The sequence below is a fragment of the Giraffa tippelskirchi genome, chromosome 7 (assembly GCF_054371585.1).
Source record: "Giraffa tippelskirchi isolate mGirTip1 chromosome 7, T2T-mGirTip1v1.2.pri, whole genome shotgun sequence".
Lineage (NCBI taxonomy): Eukaryota > Metazoa > Chordata > Mammalia > Artiodactyla > Giraffidae > Giraffa > Giraffa tippelskirchi.
Genome location: NC_137281.1, coordinates 115,871,444 through 115,897,102, shown reverse-complemented (window position 1 = coordinate 115,897,102; position 25,659 = coordinate 115,871,444). Strand labels below are relative to the sequence as shown.

At 35.3% G+C, this 25,659-nt stretch overlaps 1 protein-coding gene across 29 annotated transcripts in view; it reads left to right on the top strand.

Annotated features, from left to right (window-relative positions):
• TEX9 (testis expressed 9) overlaps window positions 1-25,659 on the top strand; it is a 201,717-nt gene that overhangs the window by 130,624 nt on the left and 45,434 nt on the right. For all 29 annotated transcript variants that reach the window (XR_014059476.1, XM_081510211.1, XM_081510217.1 and 26 more), the window contains 6 exons: window positions 989-1,068; window positions 11,131-11,176; window positions 11,904-11,986; window positions 14,652-14,830; window positions 17,865-17,947; window positions 18,923-19,096. Coding sequence is in view for 28 of the 29 variants with exons in the window: in XM_081510211.1 (XP_081366337.1) it covers window positions 989-1,068; window positions 11,131-11,176; window positions 11,904-11,986; window positions 14,652-14,830; window positions 17,865-17,947; window positions 18,923-19,096 (645 nt within the window). In the remaining variant the exon portion in view is untranslated. The remainder of the gene's footprint in view (window positions 1-988; window positions 1,069-11,130; window positions 11,177-11,903; window positions 11,987-14,651; window positions 14,831-17,864; window positions 17,948-18,922; window positions 19,097-25,659) is intronic.

Here is a 25,659-nt window from a genome sequence, read left to right as displayed (position 1 = left end):
ATGTAACTCAAATTCCATTCTGACTATCAGATTGCTTATTCCTTTTTTAAATGTCCCTCCCTAAGCATCAGTATTCCCATTATTAATGATAGGATATAGTAGTATTCCCTAGAGCTGCTTTCAAACTTGTTTCATTTTTTGTTTTAATTCAGTTATAATTCTCTTTCATTTAAGCCCCATCCCCACCTCACTTTAGAATTGATGGGGGTCACTGAAGAATAGGTAATGTTTTAATGCCTTAGACAGAGCCATCATTATTTATTTGTTAGTGTAGGAACATAACAATTCAGGTAATAGATGTAGATAATGGTTACAGATTTGTTAGTTGCATTTGTAATTAAATATTTTATTAAAAAATAAATACTTTATTACATCTTTTGTGTCTGTTCTGAAGAGCAGGAAAATAATTTGAAAAAAGAAACCTCACATTATAGTAGAATGAGGGATTCATTGTGTATTCTGATCATATCCATTAGTCCTCTAATGGATATAACTCTTGCCATATTGAGTTTTTGTTTTCTTACTTTCATACTGATACATCATCTTCAAAAGCTTTCACTCTTATTGCTTCATTTTTAACACTTTAATTTCTGTGTGGTCATCGAAACATTGAAGTTTGTCTGATTTGAGACATATTTTTCTATCCATTAAATGGATTTATGTTTTCATTTCTTGTGAACCTTAATTCTTTTGCATGTTACACAAGATAGAAGCCCTAATATAGTTGGGAAGAAGTCAGCTAAGATCATTTAGAGGCATTAACATTCTTACAATTTTCCCTTAGAGTGACTTTCCTAACCAAGAATGAATGAAAAGTGAAACTACATTGTTACAGACCTTATTTTGATACCATAGCTTTTAGAATTCTGTGCTTTGATTTTATAGAAATCATGGACAGTTCTGAAATGATCACTGATCAGAAAGGTACTTGAATATATCCTAGTTTTGTGAGTTTTTTTTCTTTATGACTTACCTTTGTTTTATTTAGAGAGATCAGCAAGAAGTACGATCTAAGTCTGTTTCAGCACAAATTAAATCATATGAAGACAAAGATGATTACAGCTTTAGGTAAGTGACTTCTATTCTCAAACACCTTAAAAATGTTTTTTTACTGGGTAAATGCTTTAAGAATTTTTTTAATTGAGGTATAATTGACATACAATGTTATATTGGTTTTAGGTATACAGCATGATTCAATATTTGTATGTATTGTGAAATGATCACCACAATGAGTCTACTTAATATCTATTACCATACATAATTACAGAACCTTTTTTCCTTGTGATGAGAACCTTTTTTTAAAAATATATATATTTTATTGAAGTATAGTTGATTTACAATGTTTCAAGTGCACAGCAAGATGATTCTGTTATACAAATATACATATTATTTTTGAAATTATTGTCCATCATAGGTTATTACAGGATATTGACTATAGTTCCGTATGCTATACAGTAAACCTTTGTTGCTTGTTGCATATCTGTTTTTTAATTAGAAATCTAGCATTCTATTCAACTAAGTTAAACAAGTGGAATCAAAATGTCATAATATTTTTAGTTAGGCAAAAATTCATAAATTTTCCAAAATATATATATTATATATATTTATATATATGTATACAAAAGCTTTTCTACTACACTTGATAGTGTGAGAAAGAACATAAAAAAAAAAAGAGATGGAGAGATTGGAAAACATAAACTAAATGAAATGGGAGCACTGAATATGAAATAGAAAAAGTGAAACAAGCTAGATAAAAGTAAAAGATCATCATATAGTCCAGTTGTTTTTAAACATGACTACTCATTAGAAAAATACCTGGAGCTCTGGAGAAAAAAAGCAATACCTGAGCATTTGTTTTGTTTGTTTTTTTTTTCAAAAAGTTTCAAGATAATTCTGAAATGCATCTGGATTTTATAAAGTGATTACAGGTTTTTCTGTTAGATCCTAGTTTTTGGTGATACAGAGTTCTATTATTTTTCTGTTGACCAATCATGATACAATGGTACTAAATGAGTAATAGTTGCATAATCACAATGGTAAAATATGTTTATCAGTTTTCACAATCAATGGCCAGACCAAAAAAAGTATAATTACAATTGCAAGCCATAATGGGAACATGATTAACTTAACAGTATAAAATAATGACATACAACTTGGCGGGGGGCGTGTCTGTCAAGCAGACTGATGTGGTAAGTGGGAGTGCATACATGCACGTGTTTTCATCCACCCAGCCAGTCTGTGTCTTTTGGTTGGTGCATTTAATCTACTTACATTTACGGTAATGATTGATATGTATGATCTTGTTACTGTTTTCTTAATTGTTTTGGGTTTATTTTTTGTAGGTCTTTTCCTTCTCTTGTGTTTCCTGCCTAGTGAAGTTCCTTTAGCATCTGTTGTAAAGCTGGTTTGGTGGTGCTGAATTCTTTTCACTTTTGCTCGTCTGGAAAGCTTTTGAGTTCTCTGTCAAATCTGAAGAAGAGTCTTGCTGCATAGAGTATTCTTGGTTGTAGGTTCTTCCCTTTCATCACTTTAAACATACCATGCCCTTCCCTTCTGGCTTGCAGAGTTTCTGTTGAGAAATCAGCTGATAGCCTGATGGGAGTTTCCTTGTATATTTGTTGTTTTTCTGTTGTTGCTTGTAGTATTTTATGTCTGTCTTTAATTTTTGTCAGTTTGATTACTATGTGTCTCAGTGTGTTCCTCATTGGGTTTAACCTGCCTGGGACTCTCTGTGCTTCCTGGAGTAGGTTGACGATTTCCTTTCCCATATTAAGGCAAGTTTTCAGCTGCTATCTCTTCATATATTTTCTTATGTCCTTTCTCTCTCTCTTCTCCTTCTGCGACCCCTGTAATGTGAATCTTGATGCATTTAATGTCCCAGAGGTCTCTTAGGCTGTCTTCATTTCTTTTCATTCTTTTTTCTGTATTCTGTTCTGTGGTAGTGATTTCCACCATTCTGTCCTCTAGGTCATTTGTCCGTTCTTCTGCCTCAGTTACTGTGCTATGGATTCCATTCCTTCTAGTGTATTTATTCATCTCTGTTTGTTCTTTAGTTCTTCTAGGTCTTTGGTAAACATTTCTTGCATCTTCTCAATCTTTGCCTCCATCCTTTTCCCAAGATCCTGGATCATCTTCACTATTATTATTCTGAGTTTTTTTTCTGGAAGTTGCCTATCTCCACTTCATTTAATTTTGGGGGAGGGGGGTTTATCTTGTCCCTTCATCTGGGACATAACTTTCTGCTTTTTCATCATGATTAACTTTCTGTAATATGGCTTTTGTTTTAGCTGCTGTGAGACTGTGCTTCTTCTTGCTTCTGTCTGCCCTCTGATGGATGAGGCTAAGAGGCTTGTGTAAGCTTCTTGATAAGAGGGACTGGTGACGGGAAAAACTGGGTCTTGCTCTGGTGGGCAGGGCCTTGCTCAGTAAAGCTTTAATCCAGTTATCTACTGATGGGTGGGGTTGCCTCCCTCCCTGGTAGTTGTTGCCTGACCCAGCCCTGGGGTCTATGGGCTCTGTGGTTGGGTTAATGGTGAACTCTAAGAGGGTTTGTACACCAAGGGGCACCTTCCAGTGCCCCCGTCCTGTGATGAGCAACTGCCGACCCATGCCTCCACAGGAGGCCCTCCAACACTAGCAGATAGTTTTGGTTCAGTCTCCTGTGGGGTCACTGCTCCTCTCCTCTGGGTCTTTGTGCATGTAAAATTTTGTTTGTGCCCCCCCCAAGACTGGAATCGCTGTTTCTCCCAGTCCTCCTGAAGTCCTATAATCAAAACCCGCTGGCCCTCACAGCAGATTTCCTGGGGATTCCCAGTCCCTTTGTCGGATCCCCAGGCTGGGAAGCCTAATGTGGGGTTCAGAACCTTGACACCAGTGCAAGAACTTCTTTGGTATTATTGTTTTCAAGTCTATGGGTCACCCACCCAGTGGGTATAGGATTTGGTTTTATTGGGATTGCACCCCTCCTTCTGTCTCACTCTGGCTTCTTCTTTGTCTTTGGTTATAGGGTATCTTTTTTTTTCGGTAGGTTCCAGCATGCTCCTGTTGGTGGTTGTTGAACAGCTAGCTACAATTTTGGTGCTTTTGCAGGAGGAGATAAATGCGTGTCCTTCTGCACAGCCATCTTGAACCATTCTTCTGTGATGAGAACCTTTAAGATCTGCCTTTTATTTTTAGCAGGATTCAAGTATGCAATACAGTATTATTAAGTATAGTCTCCATACTGAACATTACGTCCTGTGACTCATTTATTTTATAATTGGTAGCTTGTACCCTTTGACTCCTTTCACCCATTTCACCTACTCCCAACCAGCCAGCCTCTAGCAACCACCTTTTGTTTTTTTCCTTTTAGATTCTATATATAAGTGAGATCACTTTGTAGTTGTCTTTCTCTGACTTACTTCACTTAGTGTAATGCCTTCGAGTCCATTCATGTTGTCACAAATTGCAAAATTTCATTCTCTTTTATGGCCAAATAATATTTATATATATATATTTTTTATAGAATATTTTAGTATATGCATATATATAATAGAGAGAGAACATGCACATTTTCTTTGCTTGTTCATCCCTTGATGGACATTTAGGTTGTTTCCATATCTAGGCTATTGCAAATACTGTTGCAGTGAACATGGAGGTGTATATATGTAAAAAAATATATATATATATAGTGTGTTTATTTTCTTTCCATAAATACCCAGAATTGAGGTTGCTGGGTTGTATGATAGTTCTGTGTTTAATTTTTGAGGAACTTTTATACTGTTTTCCAGAGTGTAGCAAATTATGTTCCTGACAACAGTATACAAGGTTTCCCTTTTCTCCACAGCCTTGCCAGCATTTGTTATCTCTTATCTTCTTGATAATAGCTATTCTTACAGGTACAAGTTGGTATCTCATTGAAGTTCTGATTTATACTTCCCTGATGGTTAATGATGTTGAGTATCTTTGCATGCATCTGTTGGCAGTCTGTATGTCTTCTGTAGAAACTGTCTATTCACATCTTTTGGCCATTTTTAAATCAGTTTGTTGGGTTATTTTATTTGAGTTTAATGAGGTTTTAAAAATGTATTTTTGATAGTAACCGTTTGCCAGATATATGATTTGCAAATATTTTCTCCTATTTAGTAAATTACCTTTCATTTTGTTGATGGTTTTTTTTTTTTCTTTAATTTTGCTGTACAAAAGCTTTTCAGTTTGATACAGTCCCATGAGTGTATTTTTGCTTTTGTTGCCTTTGCATTTGGTGTCAAATCCAGAAAATAATCACTAAGACAAGTCTCAAGGAGCTAACCACCTATCTTTTTCTTCTAGGAGTTTCATGGTTTCAGGTTTTCCATTCAAATGTTTAATCCATTTGAGTTTATTTTTTGTGTATGGTATAAGATAGTGATCCATTTTCATTTTTTTATATGTGATTGTCCATTTTTCCTGACACTGTTTATTGAAGAAACTACTATTTTCCCATTGTATACCCTTGGCTCCTTTGTCATAAATTGATTGAGCAAGTTCATTTCTGGGCTCTGTAGTCTGTTCCATTGATCTATGTGTCTGTTTTTATACAAATACCATACTATTTGATTACTGTAGCTTTGTATAATAGCTTGAAATCTGGGATAACACCATTTTTACTGGATAGTGTATGTGGATCTGTTTATTATATAATTGCTTTTTGTATGTAAGTATTGGAAATCTATAATTTGAAGAATAATGTAAGTTATAAAAATACTAATAATTGGGGGCTTATACCAGTCAGACACAATGTAAACCTTTTACCTACTTTATTTCATTTAGTTCTCAAAGTGTTATTTTGAAATCAGTGTTACTGTCCTCATTTTAAAAATGAGGAAACTGCAAAACAAAATAAATGAGAAAACTGCAGCTTAAAGTTTGGAAGCTTATCTAGGACCCACAGATGGATGGATTTCAGTGAGATCCAGACTACAGTTGATAAGTTTTCTAAACCTGTCTTCATGAACTGTACCTTTTTTCTTTTAAAATTGCATGTGAAATTAGGTAAAAATAAATAAATTGATAGATATAAGGTATATTAGATCTTTTTTCTGCCCTAGATTTCATATGAACTTTAGATATGTCTAAAGAAATTAGGGAACAAAAAAAAATATTTATGAATAAACTGGGTAGCAGTGTTCAGTTCAGTTCAGTCGCTCAGTCGTGTCTGACTCTTTGCGACCCCATGAATTGCAGCATGCCAGGCCTCTCTGTCCATCACCAACTCCCGGAGTCTACCCAAACCCATGTCCATCGAGTTTGATGCCATCCAACCATCTCATCCTCTGTCGTCTCCTTCTCCTCCTGCCCCAAATCCTACCCAGCATTAGGGTCTTTTCCAATGAGTCAACCCTTCTCATGAGGTGGCCAAAGTATTGGAGTTTCAGCTTCAACATCAGTCCTTCCAATGAACACCCTGGACTGATCTCCTTTAGGATAGATTGATTGGATCTCCTTGCAGTCCAAGGGACTCGCAAGAGTCTTCTCCAACACCACAGTTCAAAAGCATCAGTTCTGCGGCACTCAGCTTTCTTCACCGTCCAACTCTCACATCCATACATGACCACTGGAAAAACCATAGCCTTGACTAGACGGACCTTTGTTGGCAAAGTAATGTCTCTGCTTTTAAATATGCTATCTAGGTTGGCCATAAGCTTCCTTCCAACATTGAAAAAAAGAGCCCTCTCTCCCTCTCTGCTACTTTGAGTGTATTAAGCCACTGAGATATGGGGTTAATAGCATAGTCTACCTTAACTAGAAAAGCAATTGGTATTGAGTCAGGTGCTGTATAACAAATATTTTAAAAGTGTGGTTTTCACTTAGTGGTTAGATGGTACCAGCAAAGACACTGATTTTGAAGGCTGGAAAGGTAAGAGTGCTGTTAAATAGTGGCAGTGAATTTAGTAAAACTTGTCACCTTTTATAAATTGCAAGGTTGAACGAATGTCTGCTGAACCAGTGTTCTTAAGAAAGAGGTTGGAAAACAGAGTATTATAGTATGTGCTCTTATTATTAGCTGTATTGACATTGTATTATGAGAAAGATAAGTTTAGGAAATAATTGGCTGTTTTTTTAAGTAGAAGTGAAAGGGAATATGGAAATTCTAGGAATTACAGGCCTTGTAATGTTCAAAAAGTCACCTGCTTCTAATTTTGATGAGGTCTGGTTTTTTGTTTTTCTTTTGCTCCTTGTACTTTAGGAGTTATATCAAAGAATCCATTGCTAAATCCACGGTCATTAAGATCTACTGTCTTTTCTTCTAAGAAAATTGTATCGTTTTGGCTCTTACATTTAGGTCTCTGATCTAAGTTAATGTTTTTTATATGGCCAATGTTTTTTACATGGTGTGAGATAAGAGTCAGCTTTCATTCTGTTTCCTCTGTTGAATGGTCTTGGCATCTTTGTCAAAATCACCTGACTGGAGACATACAAAATGGTTTTATTTTTGGACTCTTGGTTCTGTTCCATTGATCTGTGTATCAGTTCTTATGTCAGTACTACACTGTCTTGATTACCCTTAACTTTGGAGAGTTAACTGCTTTTAGACCTAAAAAATTATGAGATAAAATTGAAAAAAATGTTTAAGGGATAAAAATCTGTTAAATATTAAAGTTCATCTTTGTGGCAAAGATCAGACTTAAAGTGATAAAAATTTTTTATCACAACTATTGATAAAAGTTGCCAGTGGATCAAGGTTTTTGAGGGCAAGGATTGTTTTAAATTAAACCTAGTGAATGTATCCATTTGGATAAAATGGCTTACAGTAAAGATCTAACTAAAGGTAGTAGTCCCCTCATAGAAGCTTGACAACCTCAGAGTAACCTAGTTTTAAACTGAATTTGGGGGAAGAGGTGGGAGGAAGGGAGAGAGAGAGGAGTTTAGGGTAAAGAAGTAGTCTTAGAATTATGAGTGTGGTAATGGCACATGTAACTGACTGGAATCAAATGGGTAAGAAACTTTTGAGAGAGTTATCAGCAAAAGAACATTAAGAATGATGGACTAAAACTGTTTGTGATTGTTTAAATCTTAGAATAGCTGTGAGATCTCCCAGTCTTCTAAGATGAAGAAGCAGACATTGAGAGTTGCACAGAGAGAGTTTAATGTTTAAACACCTTGAAGGGCTTAGAAACAACAAAGCAGTATTACTTAAGTGGCAGTATATTTGGCTCATATTTGAAATATTGGGACCTTATTCATTTAGTCAAGAATAATTATTGCATACAGTCCAGCAGTTCCCCTCTAGCTATATACCCAAGAAAAATGAAGACATATGTCCAAGCAAAAACCTGCATGCAAACATTTATAGCCATTTTATTCATAACTGCCCAAACTGGGAACAATTCAAACATCCATCAAGTGGTGAATGGATAAACAAATTATGGTATATCCATGTAATTGAGTCTTTCTTAGCAATTAAAGGCAGTGAACTGCTGATAACAGCAACAACATGGATGCTGAGTGAAAGAAGATAGACTGAAAAATGTATATACCGTATGACTTCATTTATTTGACATTCTGAAAAAGGTAAAACTATAGGGACAGAAATTGAATTCCCAAGTGGGACTTGGGAAAGGAATTAACTACAACGGGGCACAAGGGAACTTTTGGGGATGATGGAAATGTTCTCTATCTTGGTTGTGATGGTTACATGACATATAATTTTGTAAAATTTATAGAAATGTACACCTAAAAAGGTATATTTTACGATATGTAAATTTTATTTCAGTAAGCCTGAAAAAAAAACACTGAACACTATTAGTGCCAAAAATAAATTAGGTCAAAATAAATTTTGAACAAATTAATGTATTGGTGGTACACTGGGGTGAGTAAACAGACTAGGTTCTGCTCCCAAGGAGTTAATGCCTAGTGTATTAAAAGAACATATTTTAAATGTTTTTGAAATTAAAATTTTTTCCATAAAAATATCTGTATATCATCATTTGATATATACATTTCTGTGTGTGTATATATAATATATAACATGAAACTACATCTCCATGTTGTACATAATACTTTCTGATATTTTATGGAAGATAGTGTTTAATCGTTAGCAAAATTCCAAAATTTATGTTACCATTAAGTACAGTTTTTATCCAGTAAATAAAAAAGATTGAAATGATGTTAACGACTGCTAATCCCTGGTTTCTGTTGAAACAAGTGAGAGACTGATTTTACAAGCATGAAAATAAATCTGTTGTTTTTCTTTCACTAAATTTTCCTGAAGTGCAAAGTGGTGATGACACCTCTGCTTACCTAGATCAGGTGGCCATTTGTTTTTAATGCTAGTGTTTGAACAGATGGCTTTTGCCATGTGAAACATGGCACTTGATGGTTGGAAATTACTAAAGATGGGAGGTAATTCTGTGACGAGACAATCTGTTTCAGCTTGAAACAGTGATAATTGAATTAAATTATTGTAGTCAGACAATATTTATTGTAATAGGTCTTCAACATCCAGGGTTATTTCCCCTGTGTGAATATGGTAGGGAAACCAGACCTCAGTTTCCTGATAGTATAGCATGCCTGTCCTTCAGTCTGCTGGAAGCAAGGTTTATCACACACGTTATTTTAATAACATTACACACAAACCTTACAAGAAGTTTACCAAAAATAATCTGAATACTGTGGAAATTACCTTTCATGGAAATACACTAACAAAGTAGTAGCACTCTGCTAAACCTGAGGGAGACAGATAACTGTTAAATGTCTTTTGGTCCTTATGAATGTATATATAGTAGGTGGGCAGGGGGAGATGGAAGATGTAGAAAAATGTAAGGAAATGGCAAATACTGATTTAAAATAAGAATGATTTAAAGAGATCACTTAATTTTGTATAAAATCTGGAAACAGAGACTTCCCTGGTAGTCCAGTGGCTAAGACTCCATGCTCCCAATGCAGGGGGTTAGGCTTGGATCCCTGGTCAAGGAATTAGATCCCTCATGCACTGCATGCCACACTTAAGACCCGGCACAGCCAAATAAAGAAAGTTTGGAAGCATTTTCATGTCATATATGAGAATGATTCTTTGGTCTCTAATTTGAAGATATTTTGAAAGCCTTTTTTCCCCCTTTCCAGAGCAGTTTCTAGTTCTTTAAGAGGCTGTATTTAATATCTACCTTAAGTATATCTTTGTGTTTAGCATTGAACAAAAAGTAGGTGGCATCCAATAGAAAGTAATTTTGTTTGTATGTTCTCTACTTTAGTTAGGAGTCCTCAGAACATATGGAGGGTTTTTGGGTTTTTTTAATAGCAATGATAGATACTGAAGTGGTTGGTTTTTAGAAATATTAACACATGTGTTGGGGATGGTCTAGAAAATTGGTCATGGGTAGGCAGACTTTTTTTGTAAAGAGCCAGATAGTAAATGTTTTTAGGTTTGTGGGCTATACAGACTTTGTCACAACTATATCTTGGCTGTTGTAGTGTGAAAGCATCTATGGACAGTGTGTACATAAATGGATGTGGGTGATTAAGCCTGTGGGCCATAGTTTGCAGACTCTCATAAACATTATGTGTTTTAAGCTACAAACATTCCAAAAACTGCATAAAAATGTATTTTAGATATATTTATTTATACATTTAACAAATACTTATTTAGTGCCAATTTAAGAGCTTATGTGCCAAGCACTATGCCAAGGACTAGGCATAGAGCAGTGAACAAGGCAGAAGTATGATTGCTACCCTCATGGCATTCATAATATAGTGGGGGAAAATACACTGATCAAGTTTTTACATTTTTAAATGTGTGAGACAAACAATAACATTGAGTGACTTCACTGTGGTGAAGCCCTGTGGTGAATCATTTTGTAAAATAGATGATTCCCATGTGAAGCCAGTATCACTCATTGTGATTTCAATTCATTAAAATTTGTGCTACATTTTCCTACAAAAAAAATTGGCACTTTAGTGTTTCTTCTCAAAGACGAATTATTTGACCAAAGCACTTTTCTTGTTGGTGACACTCACTCAAAGTAAATTAACATGTGTATAATTAGAATGATAGCAAAGTCTACTTGATAGTTTTATATATTTTCCTTTCAGATATAATTGCTGTTGAATTTTATTATGTCTCAGTTTAGTATCATCTACTGTTAATATATGATGTTTGTTTTTTATCTGTAGACGTCCATTATCTGAAGGGACAGTTCATTTACATTCAGAAACTAAGGTATGAATTTAAACTTTTTGTAAATGTGATTACATTCTGTAGAATTTAGGTTGGCTTAGTATTTTTCTTAGACAAAACAGTATGACTCGATAGAAATAGAATATTAGCCTTGATATTTAAAAGATATGCCTTTATGAAATATTGCTCATAAAATAAATTGAATCTTTTTTGTCTCATAATTTCACTGAACAGTTTGAAGATACATTAATTTTTAGTTTTCTCTCTGAAGCCCAAATTTATTAGATGGAGGATCTGAAAAAAGAATTTATATACAATGATGGCGATTAGGGAGGTTTATTCATTTGTTTAAATATTTACAGTGTGTAGAGATCACTATTCCAGGTGCTGGGCATACTGGGATGTACAGATTACACCCATGGGGATCTTAGACCCAGGAAATAGTATAGGTGGAGATGTATCTGAAGAAGAATTGGTGAGGAGAATTCTGTAAATCAGAACATCCAATTGAACATTCTGCTAACTAGCTGATGAATATCCTCAAATCTTTGGGACTCATTTTCTTACCTTTCAATCTCTTGGTCCTAGTAATAACTAGGTCTTTTCTAGCTATACAATTCTGGATTCCTTAAAATACAGTTTGATTAATTCTGTGAAAATAGGAATTCTGTGTAGCAAACTAGTGATTCTGTGTATTATGTAATTGCCTTCCTAGGCAACTGATTAGAATCTAATTAATTAATCAGCCATTTAAATTCTTTTCGTTTAGCCAAAGACCAAAAATGTTGACCCCATAAACAAAGTTCAAAACAAACTATACTCTGCAAGTAAAGGAAGGAAATCAAATTCAAGGTATAGTACAGTTTTTTAAAATATTACTTTGTTTTTTTTAGTTTCATAATTTACAGTATCATTGTTCTTAACTAGTAAGTTTTGTTTCTCTGTATCTTTTTATATCCCAAAAGATACAAAATTACACTGTATATTTTTCTCCACATTTAGTAATTTAAAGCATATTCTAATCAGAAATATCTGATTAAATAAGCAAAAATGCCACATTTCAAAATTTTTAACTGTTATTTTTAGCTATTTTCTTAGATCAGAAACTAAAACCTAGATGTCTTTTTCTGCCTAATTCTCTCAAATAGACTGAATAGTCTTATACTTTTGAACACTGTGCATTATTGTGTATATTGAGATACAGAATGATTTGGGCATGCTCTCAATAAAACTACAGTATAGTTATAATTTATATTCTATTGTTTTGGGTGAGAAAAATTTTCAAGACTATTTTTAGTATTTTAAGCACTAAAAGGAGACCCAAGAGATTCTTTAGAATAGTAGACCTTCTTGAAAAGGAATCTCACACCTGCAGTGGATTGTACCGACCAGCTTCTAATTCACAGTAAATTATTAAATTTATATGTCTATTGCTTACTCAAACTGATAATTGCATTATAATTCTGGAAAAATCTTTGTTAATCCTTGTGTCTTTTTGTTGTTGTTCAGTCGCTAAGGTGCGTCTGACTGCGACCCCATGAACTGCAGCTTGCCAGGCTTCCCTGTCATTCACAATCTTCCAGAATTTGCTCAAACTCATGTCCATTGAGTCGGTGATGCCATCCAACCATCTCATCCTGTTGCCCCCTTCTTCTCTTGCCCTCAATCTTTCCTAGCATTAGGGTCCTTTCCAATGAGTTGACTCTACATCAGGTGGCCAAAGTATTGGAGCTTCAGCTTCAGCATCAGTCATTTCAGTGAATATTCAGGGTTGTTGTAGGATTGACTGGTTTGATCTCCTTGCTGTCTAAGGGACTCTTCAAGAGTCTTCTCCAGCACCACAATTTGAAAGCATCAATTCTTTGGTGCTCACTCAGCCTTCTTTATGGTTCAGCTCTCACATCCATACATGACTACTGGAAAAAACATAGCTTTGACTAATGTCTTTGCTTTTTAATATGCTGTTTAGGTATGTCATAGCTTTTCTTCAGAGGAGCAAGCATCTTTTCATTTCATGGCTGCCGTCACTGTCCGCAGTGATTTTAGAGCCCAGTAAAATGAAATCTGATACTGTTTCCACTTTTTCCCCATCTATTTGCCATGAAGTGATTGGACCTGATGCCATGATCTTAGTTTTTTGAAAGTTGAGTTTTAAGCCAGCTTTTTCACTCTCCTCTTTCACCTTCACCAAGATAAGCCAAGTAAAGTTTTTGTTTTTTGAATACTGCTAAGTCGCTTCAGTCGTGTCCGACTCTGTGCGACCCCATAGACGGCAGCCCACCAGGCTCCCCCATTGCTGGGATTCTCCAGGCAAGAACACTGGAGTGGGTTGCCATTTCCTTCTCAAGAGACCAGAAACACAGAGTGAAAGGATAAGGAAGACAAAAATCTGAAGTTGATAGAAGAAAAGAGAACATATGCTGGCTACATAAGTACATACATAACTAGAAAGCGTTATCTTATTTTCAGACTTCAAGTTTACATTTTAAATAAAAGGTTCTTTTTGCAAAAGAATTGTGAAGCCTTTGCTTACATGTTAAAAGTGAGTTAGGCTTTAAAGTTAAAAGTAAGGCTTTCAGAAACAGACTGAATGAATTAGTCCTGGCCCATTCCTCAATGCCTTTGACAGTGACTTTTATTTCATATTTCTCCCCTTACTTAAAATTTTAAAAAACACAACTTTTTGATAGATTTTGATCCTGCTTATAATGTTTCTTTAGGTGGAAAGATATGTGGAGTTTGCTCTAAGAGCTCTTTACTCTGCAGTTGTTTCTCAAGAGATATTGTTCTTCAGTGTTTGCAGACTTATGGCTAGAATGATATCAAATTGTACAGTCCTTTTCCAGCAGCATGTAAAATTAAAAGCCATAGTCTGGATTTGACTTGGGAGGCCAAGTTCAGTGCTCTTAGTTTTGATTTTCAGTTGAGAGTGCTGACCTAAAACAAATAACTCTTTAGCAAAAAATGGGTTTGTTTGGAATTACCAGAGAATTGCACTTTGGGATCTGTCACCATGGCGAGCCACATGCACGTCTCTGCACAGCAAGGCAAGGGTAACTCTTTCTTAGGGGGAAAAAGGAAGCTGGGAGGGCTGTAGGGAACAAAGGCTTTTCATCAGCTGAGCTGTAGCTGGAAAGGAAGAGGAGTCTTTCTTTATACTCTTGGGCTTTGCTGTTGTCACGTGGTGTGAGAGTTTCCCCTCCTGGTCTCCTGACTGTGTTTAATTGAGGTTTCTGTTTATTTTTTTACATGGTCATTGTCTAGAGTAACTGGCATCATAAAGCCTTCTCCAGCTCTGTGATTGTCATAAAGATTAAAAGTCTACTAAATCTCTTGTAGTGTAGTCCTTGAAAGTATCAATTATAGATATCATGATAAACTTAAAATTTATATTAATAATTTTGATCTGCTTTTTTTATTTGAATAAAGGTCATATCTGGGAATCATATCTACTTTTTATATTATATATACACACAAACACGCATATATATATATATATATATATTTTTTTTTTTAGTGTAAAATTGAAATACTCTCATGTGCAGACTGCCAATGATGTTGCCATTCCAGAGGATTTCTCAAACTTTTCTCTTGCAAAAACGATTAGCAAGATTGAAGGGCAACTAGAGGAAGAAGGCCTCCCTGATTATATAAATGATGATATTTTTTCTCGGGTTAGTGAAGACATTGGAACAGGTAGGTTTTTTGTTTATTTTTATTCTTCTATCACAACTGCTTAAAAAATGACATTGAGGGGAAAAAAAATGACATTGAGAACAATTTTTCTTGTATTTAGAAAATGTATTGTGATTTTTGCATTTGTTTGATAGATGAAATAAAATTGCTTTTGAGTCAGTAATTGTTAAAAATCGATGATGGGTAAGCAGAGTTTCACTGAACCAGTCTCACTACTTTTATATATGTTTGATATTTTCCATTATAAAAAGTAAAAATAAAAAGAACTATCTAGGATTAGTTTCATTGACCCCTTTTCAACTAAAGTTAAATGCCCATAGCTTATTATTAAAACATTGAAATAATTTTTTAAAAATGTTTCTTTGAATTCCTTTCATTTAATGTTACTGAATTCTCTTTATTGTGTATTAAATCAACATGTATTAAAAGATAAATGAATTATTGATTAGCATCAGGTAAAATAATGAATTTTCTAATGAATATTATTTTCTTTTTTATAAACTCATTTTCTTCATACCACTAGAAAAATACTTGGTCTAAGTCATCAAAAACATTATGTTAGTTACCAGTAGTGCCTCTAAAATTGTTGAATTTATGAGGAGCCACCTATTCTATTGTACATAAAAAACAATACAGTTGAGTTTATATGAACATAGTTAATGTTGAACTGCAGTTAACTGGGTTCAGGCAAACTGCTTAGTTTCTCTGTAATAGCAATGTCTTCACTTGAAAATTTAGCAGTTTGTATTAATATTAGATGATCATGAAGTTTATGCTTAATATTCTGATTCTGTGAAAATCTCATTGATTTATATGTGTAATGATTATTATGCTGCTGCTGCCGCTAAGTCGCTTCAGTCATGTCTGACTCTGTGCGACCCCATAGATGGCAGCCCACCAGGCTCCGCCATCCCTGGGATTCTCCAGGCAAGAACACAGGAGTGGGCCGCCATTTCCTTCTCCAGTGCATGAATGGGAAAAGTGAAAGTGAAGTCGCTAAGTCGTGTCTGACTGTTAGCGACCCCACGGACTGTAGTCTACCAGGCTCCTCCGTCCGGGATTTTCCAGGCAAGAGTACTGGAATGGGGTGCCATTGCCTTCTCCGCTGCTGCTGCTAGTTAGTCATAAATGAGGAATAATTCATTTATGCATTTGTTACATTTACTGACCTATCCAAGCTTTCTGAGGCTAATTGTTAAGAGTGAAGGTAAGCGAAAGAAAAAATTACCTTCATGCCTCAAGATGCCTTCAAGGACACAGTGGTCAGATACTGGCTGTTCCTCAATAGTCACTCGTGGCCTTGTTAGAGAGTTCCTCCACCCAGGTACAAGAACCAGGACAGACTACCTTAAATTGCTGCTTTGTTTCTTATTGCTTAATGACCTCTCTGCCACTTTTGCATCCTTCTCTTTTCACAGTCTTTGACCAAGATGTCTCCCCTTTTAGGGAGTTCTTGCCTATTCCACATGATTGCCTAGAACGGCTGGGTTATGTGCAGAAGGAAGCAATAAAAAAGTAGTTTAGTAGCACAAAACTTTGTAAGTCTAAAGTTGTGTAAGTGTACAAAATGTAAGTAAGTGTACAAAGCACTGCTTTGTTAAGACTAAAGTTGGAGCGGGATGAGAGGGGAGGTTAATGCTGTGTACCTCCAGAGACAGAGCACTCAGCTCCTTGATGATACTACTGAGGTTAGAGTTGGGGAGAGAAAGGGATGGATTGTTTCCCTTCTGTCCTCTGCTAATCTGGAGTTACATGAGAGGCTAGAAGGAGGGTTGAGGCTGGAGAAATCTAGGTGTGGCTAGAGCCAACCGAGTTCATCAGCTCCATATAATGCTGCTGCTGTTAAGTCGCTTCAGTCGTGTCCGACTCTGTGCGACCCCATAGACGGCAGCCCACCAGGCTCTGCCGTCCCTGGGATTCTCCAGGCAAGAATACTGGAGCGGGTTGCCATTTCCTTCTCCACTGCATGAAAGGGAGAAGTGAAAGTGAAGTCTCTCAGTCGTGTCCGACTCTTAGCGACCCCATGGACTGTAGCCGACCAGGCTCCTCCATCCATGGGATTTTCCAGGCAAGAGTCCTGGAGTGGGGTGCCATTGCCTTCTCCGCATGTAATGCTGGGGACACTGGGGACACTTTATAAGAAGAGCTTTGAAGCAGGAAATACGTGTGGAGATGTGTGTTCTCTGTGGGGTTTGTCCTAATGACCTTTCAGAGACTGAATATTAAGATTGTTTACTCAAGATAAGCTCCATGAAGGCAAAGCTTGTCTTACAGTATCTGTATTATGCCTGGAATGTAGTAGAGACTTAATGTGTATCTTTTTAATTAATGATTGGATGAATTATGAGTGAGTTCCAAGTTCAGGTTTCACTTTATGTACTTTTATATGCCTAAAAACTGTAAAGTTTACCGATATTATTGAATAAAGAACTTTTGCTAGCAATGAAATACTAAAAGTAGATCTTAATTAGGGGTTTGTGGGGAAAAAAGCTTCAGCAGTAAGGTATTTGTGTATTTTTCTGCTTCTCAGACATAGACACTACATGTTAACTTAGGTGAAATTGGGATGTGTATTGCAGTCAATGGCATTTTATGATTGCAGTAGTTGGGATTGAAGTTGAGTTTTGCTAGAGAGGATTTGTGTTTATTTCTGCCAAACACTTGGGAGCATTATTGACCTGAAACCACTTTAAATTCTGCTTGAGGTGTTTTGAGTGACCTGGGTAAGTATGAATTCAGTCTGTAAACTACTGGCTTTTAGTTCTGATTCTCAGGAAAGGTTTTTTATTTTTCCCCCCTTTCTTTACTCTTTTTATATTGAGATATACACAGTTCCTTTTATACCTGGGTAGATTTTTCATTTGCCTCCACATTAGGGATTGTGTCTTTAGTGTTTTCTTCAGTGTTTCCTAAAAGGGATCTCCTATTAGACTCTTCATCTTGAGCATTTTTTTCCTTCATAAATAATAGTCTGTTTTATGATTGATAGCATCTTAGATTGAATGACAGACAATATATATTATTATTGATGCAGAAGCACAGATTAGATTTCTGAAGGCCAAACTCCGTGTTATGCAGGAAGAATTGGATAACGTTGTCTGTGAATGCAATAAAAAGGTAAGTTTTTAAAACCTTTCAGAATAAATGCTTTTATATTCAAAGACATTTTAGGAACAGTTTTCGATTTTATTTTAAAAATAGCTTCACTGAGGTATAATTCACAGTTAACTTTTACATTTAAAAATTGTGTATAAATACTGAACTTTGTTCTGAGATGTTGAATTTCCAGAGCTGAAGAGTTCTATGTTTGTTAGCGGAATGCTCTGTATTAGACTAAGATGTGTAAGCTATTAATATTAAACAGAAATAAAACATCTGTCTTCCATTTTTGAGGCTGAAAATGGAAATGTAATTTATTTTTCTTTATGAAATGAGTGTAAATATCTCATCAAAGATCATATAATGGAATATTATCAGCCATAAAAAGGAACACATTTGAGTCAGTCCTAATGAGATGGATGAACTTGGAGCTTACTATACAGAGTGAAGTAAGTCAGAAAGAGAAAAACAAATATTGTATATTAATGCACTAGAAGGATAATATTGATGAACCTATTTGCAGGGCAGCAATAGAGATGCAGATCAGAGAACAAACTTGTGGATGCAGTGTGGGAAGGAGAGGGAGGGGATGAATTGAAAGAGTAACATTGAAACATATACATTACCACATATAAAATAGATAGCCAGTTTGTTGTATGATGCAGGGAGCTCAAACCCAGATGCTGTGTTGTGACAACCAAGAGGTCTAGGATGGGATGGAAGGTGGGAAGGAGTTTCAAGAGAGAGGGGACATATGTAATACCAATGGCTGATTCATATTGATGTATAGCAGAAACTAACACATTATTGTAAAGCAATTATTCTCCAATTCAAAATAAATAAGTACTTCTTTTAAAATAAAATACTTTTTTATATAAAAAGATCATACAAAGCTACTTTATGTTTTCAGCTTTATGATTTTTATTTTTGCTTTATGTTTTGATACCAAATTTTGTGTTTCTTCATGTAATCTATAATTTCATAACTGTATAGGAGGATGAAATTCAGGATTTAAAGTCTCAACTGAAAAATTTTGAAGAAGATTGTGTGAGACAGCAGCAGACAATTAATTTGCAACAATCTCAAACAGAAAAGTTTAAAACTCTTTTTGAAGAAGCAAACAAAAAATGTGATGGATTACAACAACAATTGTCTTCAGTAGAAAGGGTAATAATTTTTCTATTTTTTTCCTAACCTAATGCCAAAGATGCACAAAAACACAGAAGTTACATGTTTGCTTAGACACTACTTTTCATGGTTCAGTTATTTTGTTAGTGTTTCCTAAAACCTCTTCTCCCATTTTTAGAACAGTATTTTTTAGTAGCATTAATGAAATATAATCCACATACAATACGTGTTACCCTTTAAAATATGCAATTTTGTGGCTTTCAGAGTATTCAGAGTTGTGCAACTGTCACCACTGTCAAGTTTGGAACATTTTCATCACCTGGAAAGTCACTCTGTACCCTTTAGCCACAGTACCTCAACCTCACTTCCCACCCCGTCCCCTCCACTTATTTTCTGTCTTGATAGATTTGCCTATTCTGGACATTTCTGGACAGGTAGACTCATACAGTATGTGATACTTCAAAACCAACATTTTTTGCTTAATGTTTTGTTCATCTACATTGTAGCGTATGTTAGGACTCCATTGCTTTTATAGAGTAATATTCCTTGTAATAGAGTATATGAATATAATACATTTTATTTATCTGTTTATCAGTTGATGGACATTTGGGTTATTTCTGGTTTGGAACTGTTTTGGATAATGCTGTACTATGAACATGCATATACACGTTTTTGTGTGGATATGTTTTTGTTGTTCTTGGGTATATGCCTAGGAGCGGAATTACTGGATTTATGTTTTATTTGTTTGTTTTTTATTTTATTTATTTTTGACTATGCTGGATCTTCATTGCTGTGTGCAGGCTTTCTCTAGTTGCAGCGAGCAGGGGCTACTCTTTGTTGTGGTGCGTAGGCTTCTCGTTTAGGTGGTTTCTCTTGTTGCGGAACACAGGCCCTAGGCCCATGGGCTTCAGTAGTTGTGGCACACAGTCTTTTGGGCTCTAGAGAACAGGCTCAGTAGTTGTGGCTCACAGGCCTAGCTGCTCCACAGCATGTGGGATTCTCTCAGACCAGGGATTGAACCTGCGTCCCCTGCATTGGCAGGTGAATTCTCAACCACTGGACCACCAGGGAGGTCCCAACCTTATGTTTAGCCTTTTGAGGAACTTCAGATTGTTTTCCAAATCACCTATACCATTTTTACATATCTACCAGCAGTGTATAAGGGTTCCAGTTTCACTACATCCTACGAGTACATGTTAGATTGGGGGGTACCAATCCCCTGTGAATACTGAGGGATGACTGTATACTGTTCTATGAGTTCTGACAAGGGCATTGTCACATAACCATCACCACAACTGAGTTATAGAACACTTTCATCATCCCCAAAAATTTCTCTGTGAATTTAGTCCTCTCCCTACTCCCAGCCTTAGACAACCACTCATCTGTTTCTGATTCTTACATTTTGGCCTTTTCTAGAATGTCATATAAATAGAATTACATAGTAACCTCTTGAGTCTGATTTTTTAACTGAGCATAATGCATTTCTGATTCATCCATGTTATAATCTGTTCTTTTTTATTATTGATTGTAACATAGAATGAATATACCACATTTTGTTTGTCTATTCATCTGGGAAGAAAAATTACTTATAGTATCTCATAGTCTAAGCCTGTGCTTTTGAAAATGGTAGCCACTCATGTGAGGCTGGTCCAAATTGTGTCGTGCTGTGAGTGTAAATCAGCATCTAATTTTGAAGATTACATACATATTAAATAAAAATATAGTAATATTTTGGGTATACTGGGATAAGTGAAATATAGTATAAAATTCATTTTACCTATTTTTTCTTACAGTGGCTATTAGAAAATCTAAAATTACATATGTAGCTTGCACTATATTTCTGTTGCTTTAAGAAATAAAGGCAAGTGGTCTAAGAAAGAACAAACTGTTATATCTGGGAAACAACTGTCAGTTTACGACTTGTCATCAGGCATCCAAGCTGTGATCATGTCACTGCTCTAATAGACGTAACTTGCATAAATCTTTTATTCTTTTCTTGTTCTTGCCCCTCATACCCAATCCTGTGCTTTCTTGCTTCTAAATGTTTTTCATTCATCTCTTGTTTTCATTTCCCATTGCTACTTCTTGGTTCAAGCTATTCTATCTTATTTCTGAATCCTCTTCACTGGTTATTATATGTCCTTTGTCTTTTCCCTGGTATCCTGTACTCTGTCAAAAGATTAATATTCTCAAAGGACCACATTGATTATAATTCTACTTTTATGTAGGCAGAAAAGGAACTAATGTTTTTTGAGTGCTGTCTGTCAGGTAAAACACATTGGGAAACTGAGTCTGAGAGGTTAAGCAAATTGCCTACGGTCAAACACGAATGGCAGAGCAGGATCCAAACTGTGTTTATTTGACTCTGCAAATCATGTAAACTCTTTCTGCAACCCCCAAATAAATGGACTTAAATACATAGCTGTTCTAAAATTTCATTGTTTAGGTTAAGTATTTGAAAATTTTATTTCATGGTGAATGTATGAAGGCATATGATACGTTGGCTAACTGAAGATTTTATGAAAACTTGCATTGACTCTGAGCTTCCCAGCTCTAATTCCTATCTGCCTATTGGCCAGACAGACAAAACATAGTTCTCCTGGGTTATGTGATACTCAAGATTGAATCTTTCTTTGTTAATTCTATTCATTTTTTCTCTCTCTCAAAATAAGTCTCAGTGTACAGTTCAGAGAAATAAAAACAGCTTAAGTAGCTCCTTCTATAAACCTGGAAGAACCAACTATTAAAACATTGTTATACATGTTAACTTATGTTAGCTGTTGATTCTAACAGATGGAGTCATTCTTAAAATATAAAATCAGAAACCATTTTACCCCATCTTTGGATTTTTTTTTTATTAATGATATGTTTACAAACCAACTCTATTGAGGAATAACTTAAACACAATATACTTGACTTAATTGTACAATTCATTGAGTTTTGACAAGTTAATACATCCTTGTAACCACCACCATGATTAAGATAAAATTTCTATCACTCTCCTAAGTTTCCTTTGTCTCTTCCCCATAAATCCCCAGTCTCTCTAATCATGGCTCCAAGCAGCTACTGATTTGCATTTTTTCACTGCAGGTTCATTTTCCTTGTTATAAAATTTCATTTAGATGGAAACCTAAGTATGTACTTTTTTGCATCTGTTTTCTTCAGCATAATGTTGTTGAGATTCATCAGTGTTGTTGCTTGCTTTATGGTTCATTCTCATGTATTGCTGAGTGGTATTCATTTATGGATTTACCACATTTCATCTGTTCACCAACTGATGGGAATTTGAGTTGTTTCCAGCTTTGGGCTATGAGAAGTAAAGCCACTATGAATTTACATGTACAAGTGCTTTGTGTAGATATGTGTTTTTGTGTAAACATATTCAGTATCATTCATGATGTTGATGAAGTGCCTAGGAGAAGAACTTCTGGGTTTATGGAAAGTGCATGTTTAACTTTTTAAGAAACTGTCAAACTGTGTTCTAAAGTGATTATATCGTTTTTCATTCCCAGTAGCAATGTATGAGAGCTCTAGTTACTCTGTATTCTCACTAACACTTGGTATTATCAGTCATTTTTAGTATTGGCCCCTCTAGAAGATCAGAAGTAGTATCTCAGCATAGTTTCATTTGTATTTCCTTGATAACTATTGATTGTGAGTATCTTTTCATAGGCTTATTGGCTGTTCATATTATCTTCTCTTCTTATGTATATGTTCAATTTTTTTGCCCAAATTAGAAACATTAGGTTGTATTAAGAGTTCTTAATGTTTTCTTATATAATCTCTTTGCTAGAAAGAAGGTATTGTGAATAGTTTTTCGCAGTTTGAGTTGGCGTTTAAATTTTTTAACAGTATCTTTCAGAAGGTAGCAGTTTAAAATTTTGATGAATTCTAATACATTTTTTTTGTGCTCTTTTTCATCCTATTTGAGAAATCTTTGCTCAGCAATTTAATTATTGTATGTAAGTCTATTTGGATTTTCCATTATTTTGGAATCAGTTTTGGTAATTTGTGTTTTTAAGAATTTTTTCCAGTGCTGTATAGTAAAACTCATTGGTATAGATGTGTCCATATATACATACTCAGTCACTCAGTTGTGTCCGACTCTTTGTGACCCCATGGGCTATAGCCTGCCAGGCTCATATGTCCGTGGAATTTTCCAGGCAAGAATACTAGAGTAGGTTGCCATTTCTACAGGATCTTCCCCACCCAGGGATTGAACCTGTGTCTCTTTTGTCTCCTGCATTGGCAGGCAGATTCTTTACCACTGCACTGCCTGGGAAGCCCCAATCATTTATTATATTTTTACTTAAATTTTTAATCTCTGTGAATATGACTTCTATTTCATTCTTGACACTAATAATTTATCTCTTCTATGTTTTATTCTTAATTAGTCTAACTACATACTTATCATATTCACTGAATTTTTCAATAAATCAGTATTTGACTTTTGTTAATTTTTCTGTACTGTTTGTCAGTTTTCCACTATATTGATTTCTAACCTTACCTTTGGTTTCCCTGGTGGCTCACTGGTAAAGAATCCGTCTGCCAATGCAGGAGATGTGAGTTTAGTCCCTGGGTCAGGAAGATCCCCTGGAGAAGGAAATGGCAACCCACTCCAATGTTCTTGCCAGAGAAATCCCATGGACAGAGGAGCCTGGAGTCCTATAGTCCATGGGATCACAAAAGAGTCAGACACGACTTAGTAACTAGACGACAACAAACTTTACCATTTCCTTCATTCTTATTTGGGCTTAATTTGTTCTTATTTTTCAGGATTCTTAAGGCAAAAGTTTGCATAATTGATTTTCTACGTTTGTCACATAAGAATTTAAAGCTGTAAATTTTCTTCTAAGTGCTGCTTTATATGTATCCCACAAATTTTGATGCTTTTTGTTAAGTTCAAAGTATTTTCTAATTTCCTTTCTGATATTTCTTGACAGTTGGATTATTAAAAGTATGTGTTGTTTAATTTTAAATATTGAGTATTTTTTCTTTTTGTAAATTGATTTCTGATTGAATTATGTAGTGTATGATTTTGTTCTTTGAATGTTTGTTCCAAATAGTTTTATAGGCCAGCATTTGGCCTCTCTTGTTAAACGCTTAATGTGCCCTTGAAAACAGTATGTGTTATTCGTTACTGAGTAGTTTTCTATAAATATGTATTAGGTCAAATTTGTTGACAGTATTCAAGTGTTCAAGTGTTCTGTCTTTATTGTTCTATCACCTATTGAGAGAAGGGTGCATGTGCTGAATTCTTTGACTGAAATTGCCCCCTTGGTAACCATAAGTTGGTTTTCTACATCTGTGTTTATGAAACATTTCTATTTTGTAAATAGGTTCATTTGTACCATTTTAAGATTACAGATATATCATATGACATTTGTCTTTCTCTGGCTGAGTTACTTCAGTCAGTATGACATTCTCTAGGTCCATCCATGTCCTTGCAAAAGGCATTCTTTCATTCTTGTTGATGGCTGAGTAATATTCTATTGTATATATGTACTACATCTATCTTCTTTATCCATTCTTCTGTTGATGGACATTTAGGTTGCTTCCATGGCCTTGCTATTGTAAATAGTGCTACAGTGAACATTGGGGTGCAGCTATCTTTTTGAATTATGGTTTTCTCCAGATATATGCCCAGAAGTGGGATTGCTGGATCGTATGATAGTTCTTTTTTCAGGTTTTTAAGGAACCTCCAGACTGTTCTCCATAGTGGCTATACCAGTTTACATTCCCTCCAGCATTTACTGTTTGTAGAGTTTTTTGATGATGGTCATCCTGATTGGTGCAAGGTGATACCTCATTGTAGTTTTGATTTGCATTTCTCTAGTAATTAGTGATGTTAAGCATATTTTCATGTGCCTCTTGTCTTTCCATATGTCTCCTTTGGAGAAATGTCTATTTAGATCTTTTGCCCATTTTTTATTTATTTATTTTTAATATTGAACTGCATAAACTGTTAGTATATTTTGGAGATTCATCCTTTGTCAATTGCTTCATTTGCAGATATTTTCCCCATTCTGTGGGTTGTCTTTTTGTTTTCTTTATGGTTTTCTTTGCTGTGCAGAAGCTTTTAAGTTTAATCAGACCCCATTTATTTATTTCTGTTTTTAATTTTCTTTAGGAGGTGGATCAAAAAAGATCTTGCTGCAATTTATGTTAGAGAATGTTCTGTCTGTGTTTTCCTCTAAGAGTTGTATAGTACCTGGCCTTACATTTAGGTCTTTAATTGTGATGGCATCACCAACTCAATGGACAGGAGTTTGAGCAAGCTCTGGGAGATGGTGAAGGACAAGGAAACCTGGCATGCTGCAGTCCATGGGGTCACAGAGTCGGACATGATTAAGTGACTGAACAACAACAACAATCCATTTTGAGTTTACTTTTGCATATAGTTTTAGAGAATGTTCTAATTTCATCCTTTTACATGTAGCTGTTCATTTTCCCCACACCACTTAATTGAAGAGGCTGTCTTTTCTCCATTGTATTTTCTTGCCTCCTTTGCTGTAGATTATGTTACTATAGGTGTGTGGGTTTATCTTTGGACATTCTATCTTGTTCCATTGATGTATATTCTGTTTTTGTGCCCATATCAT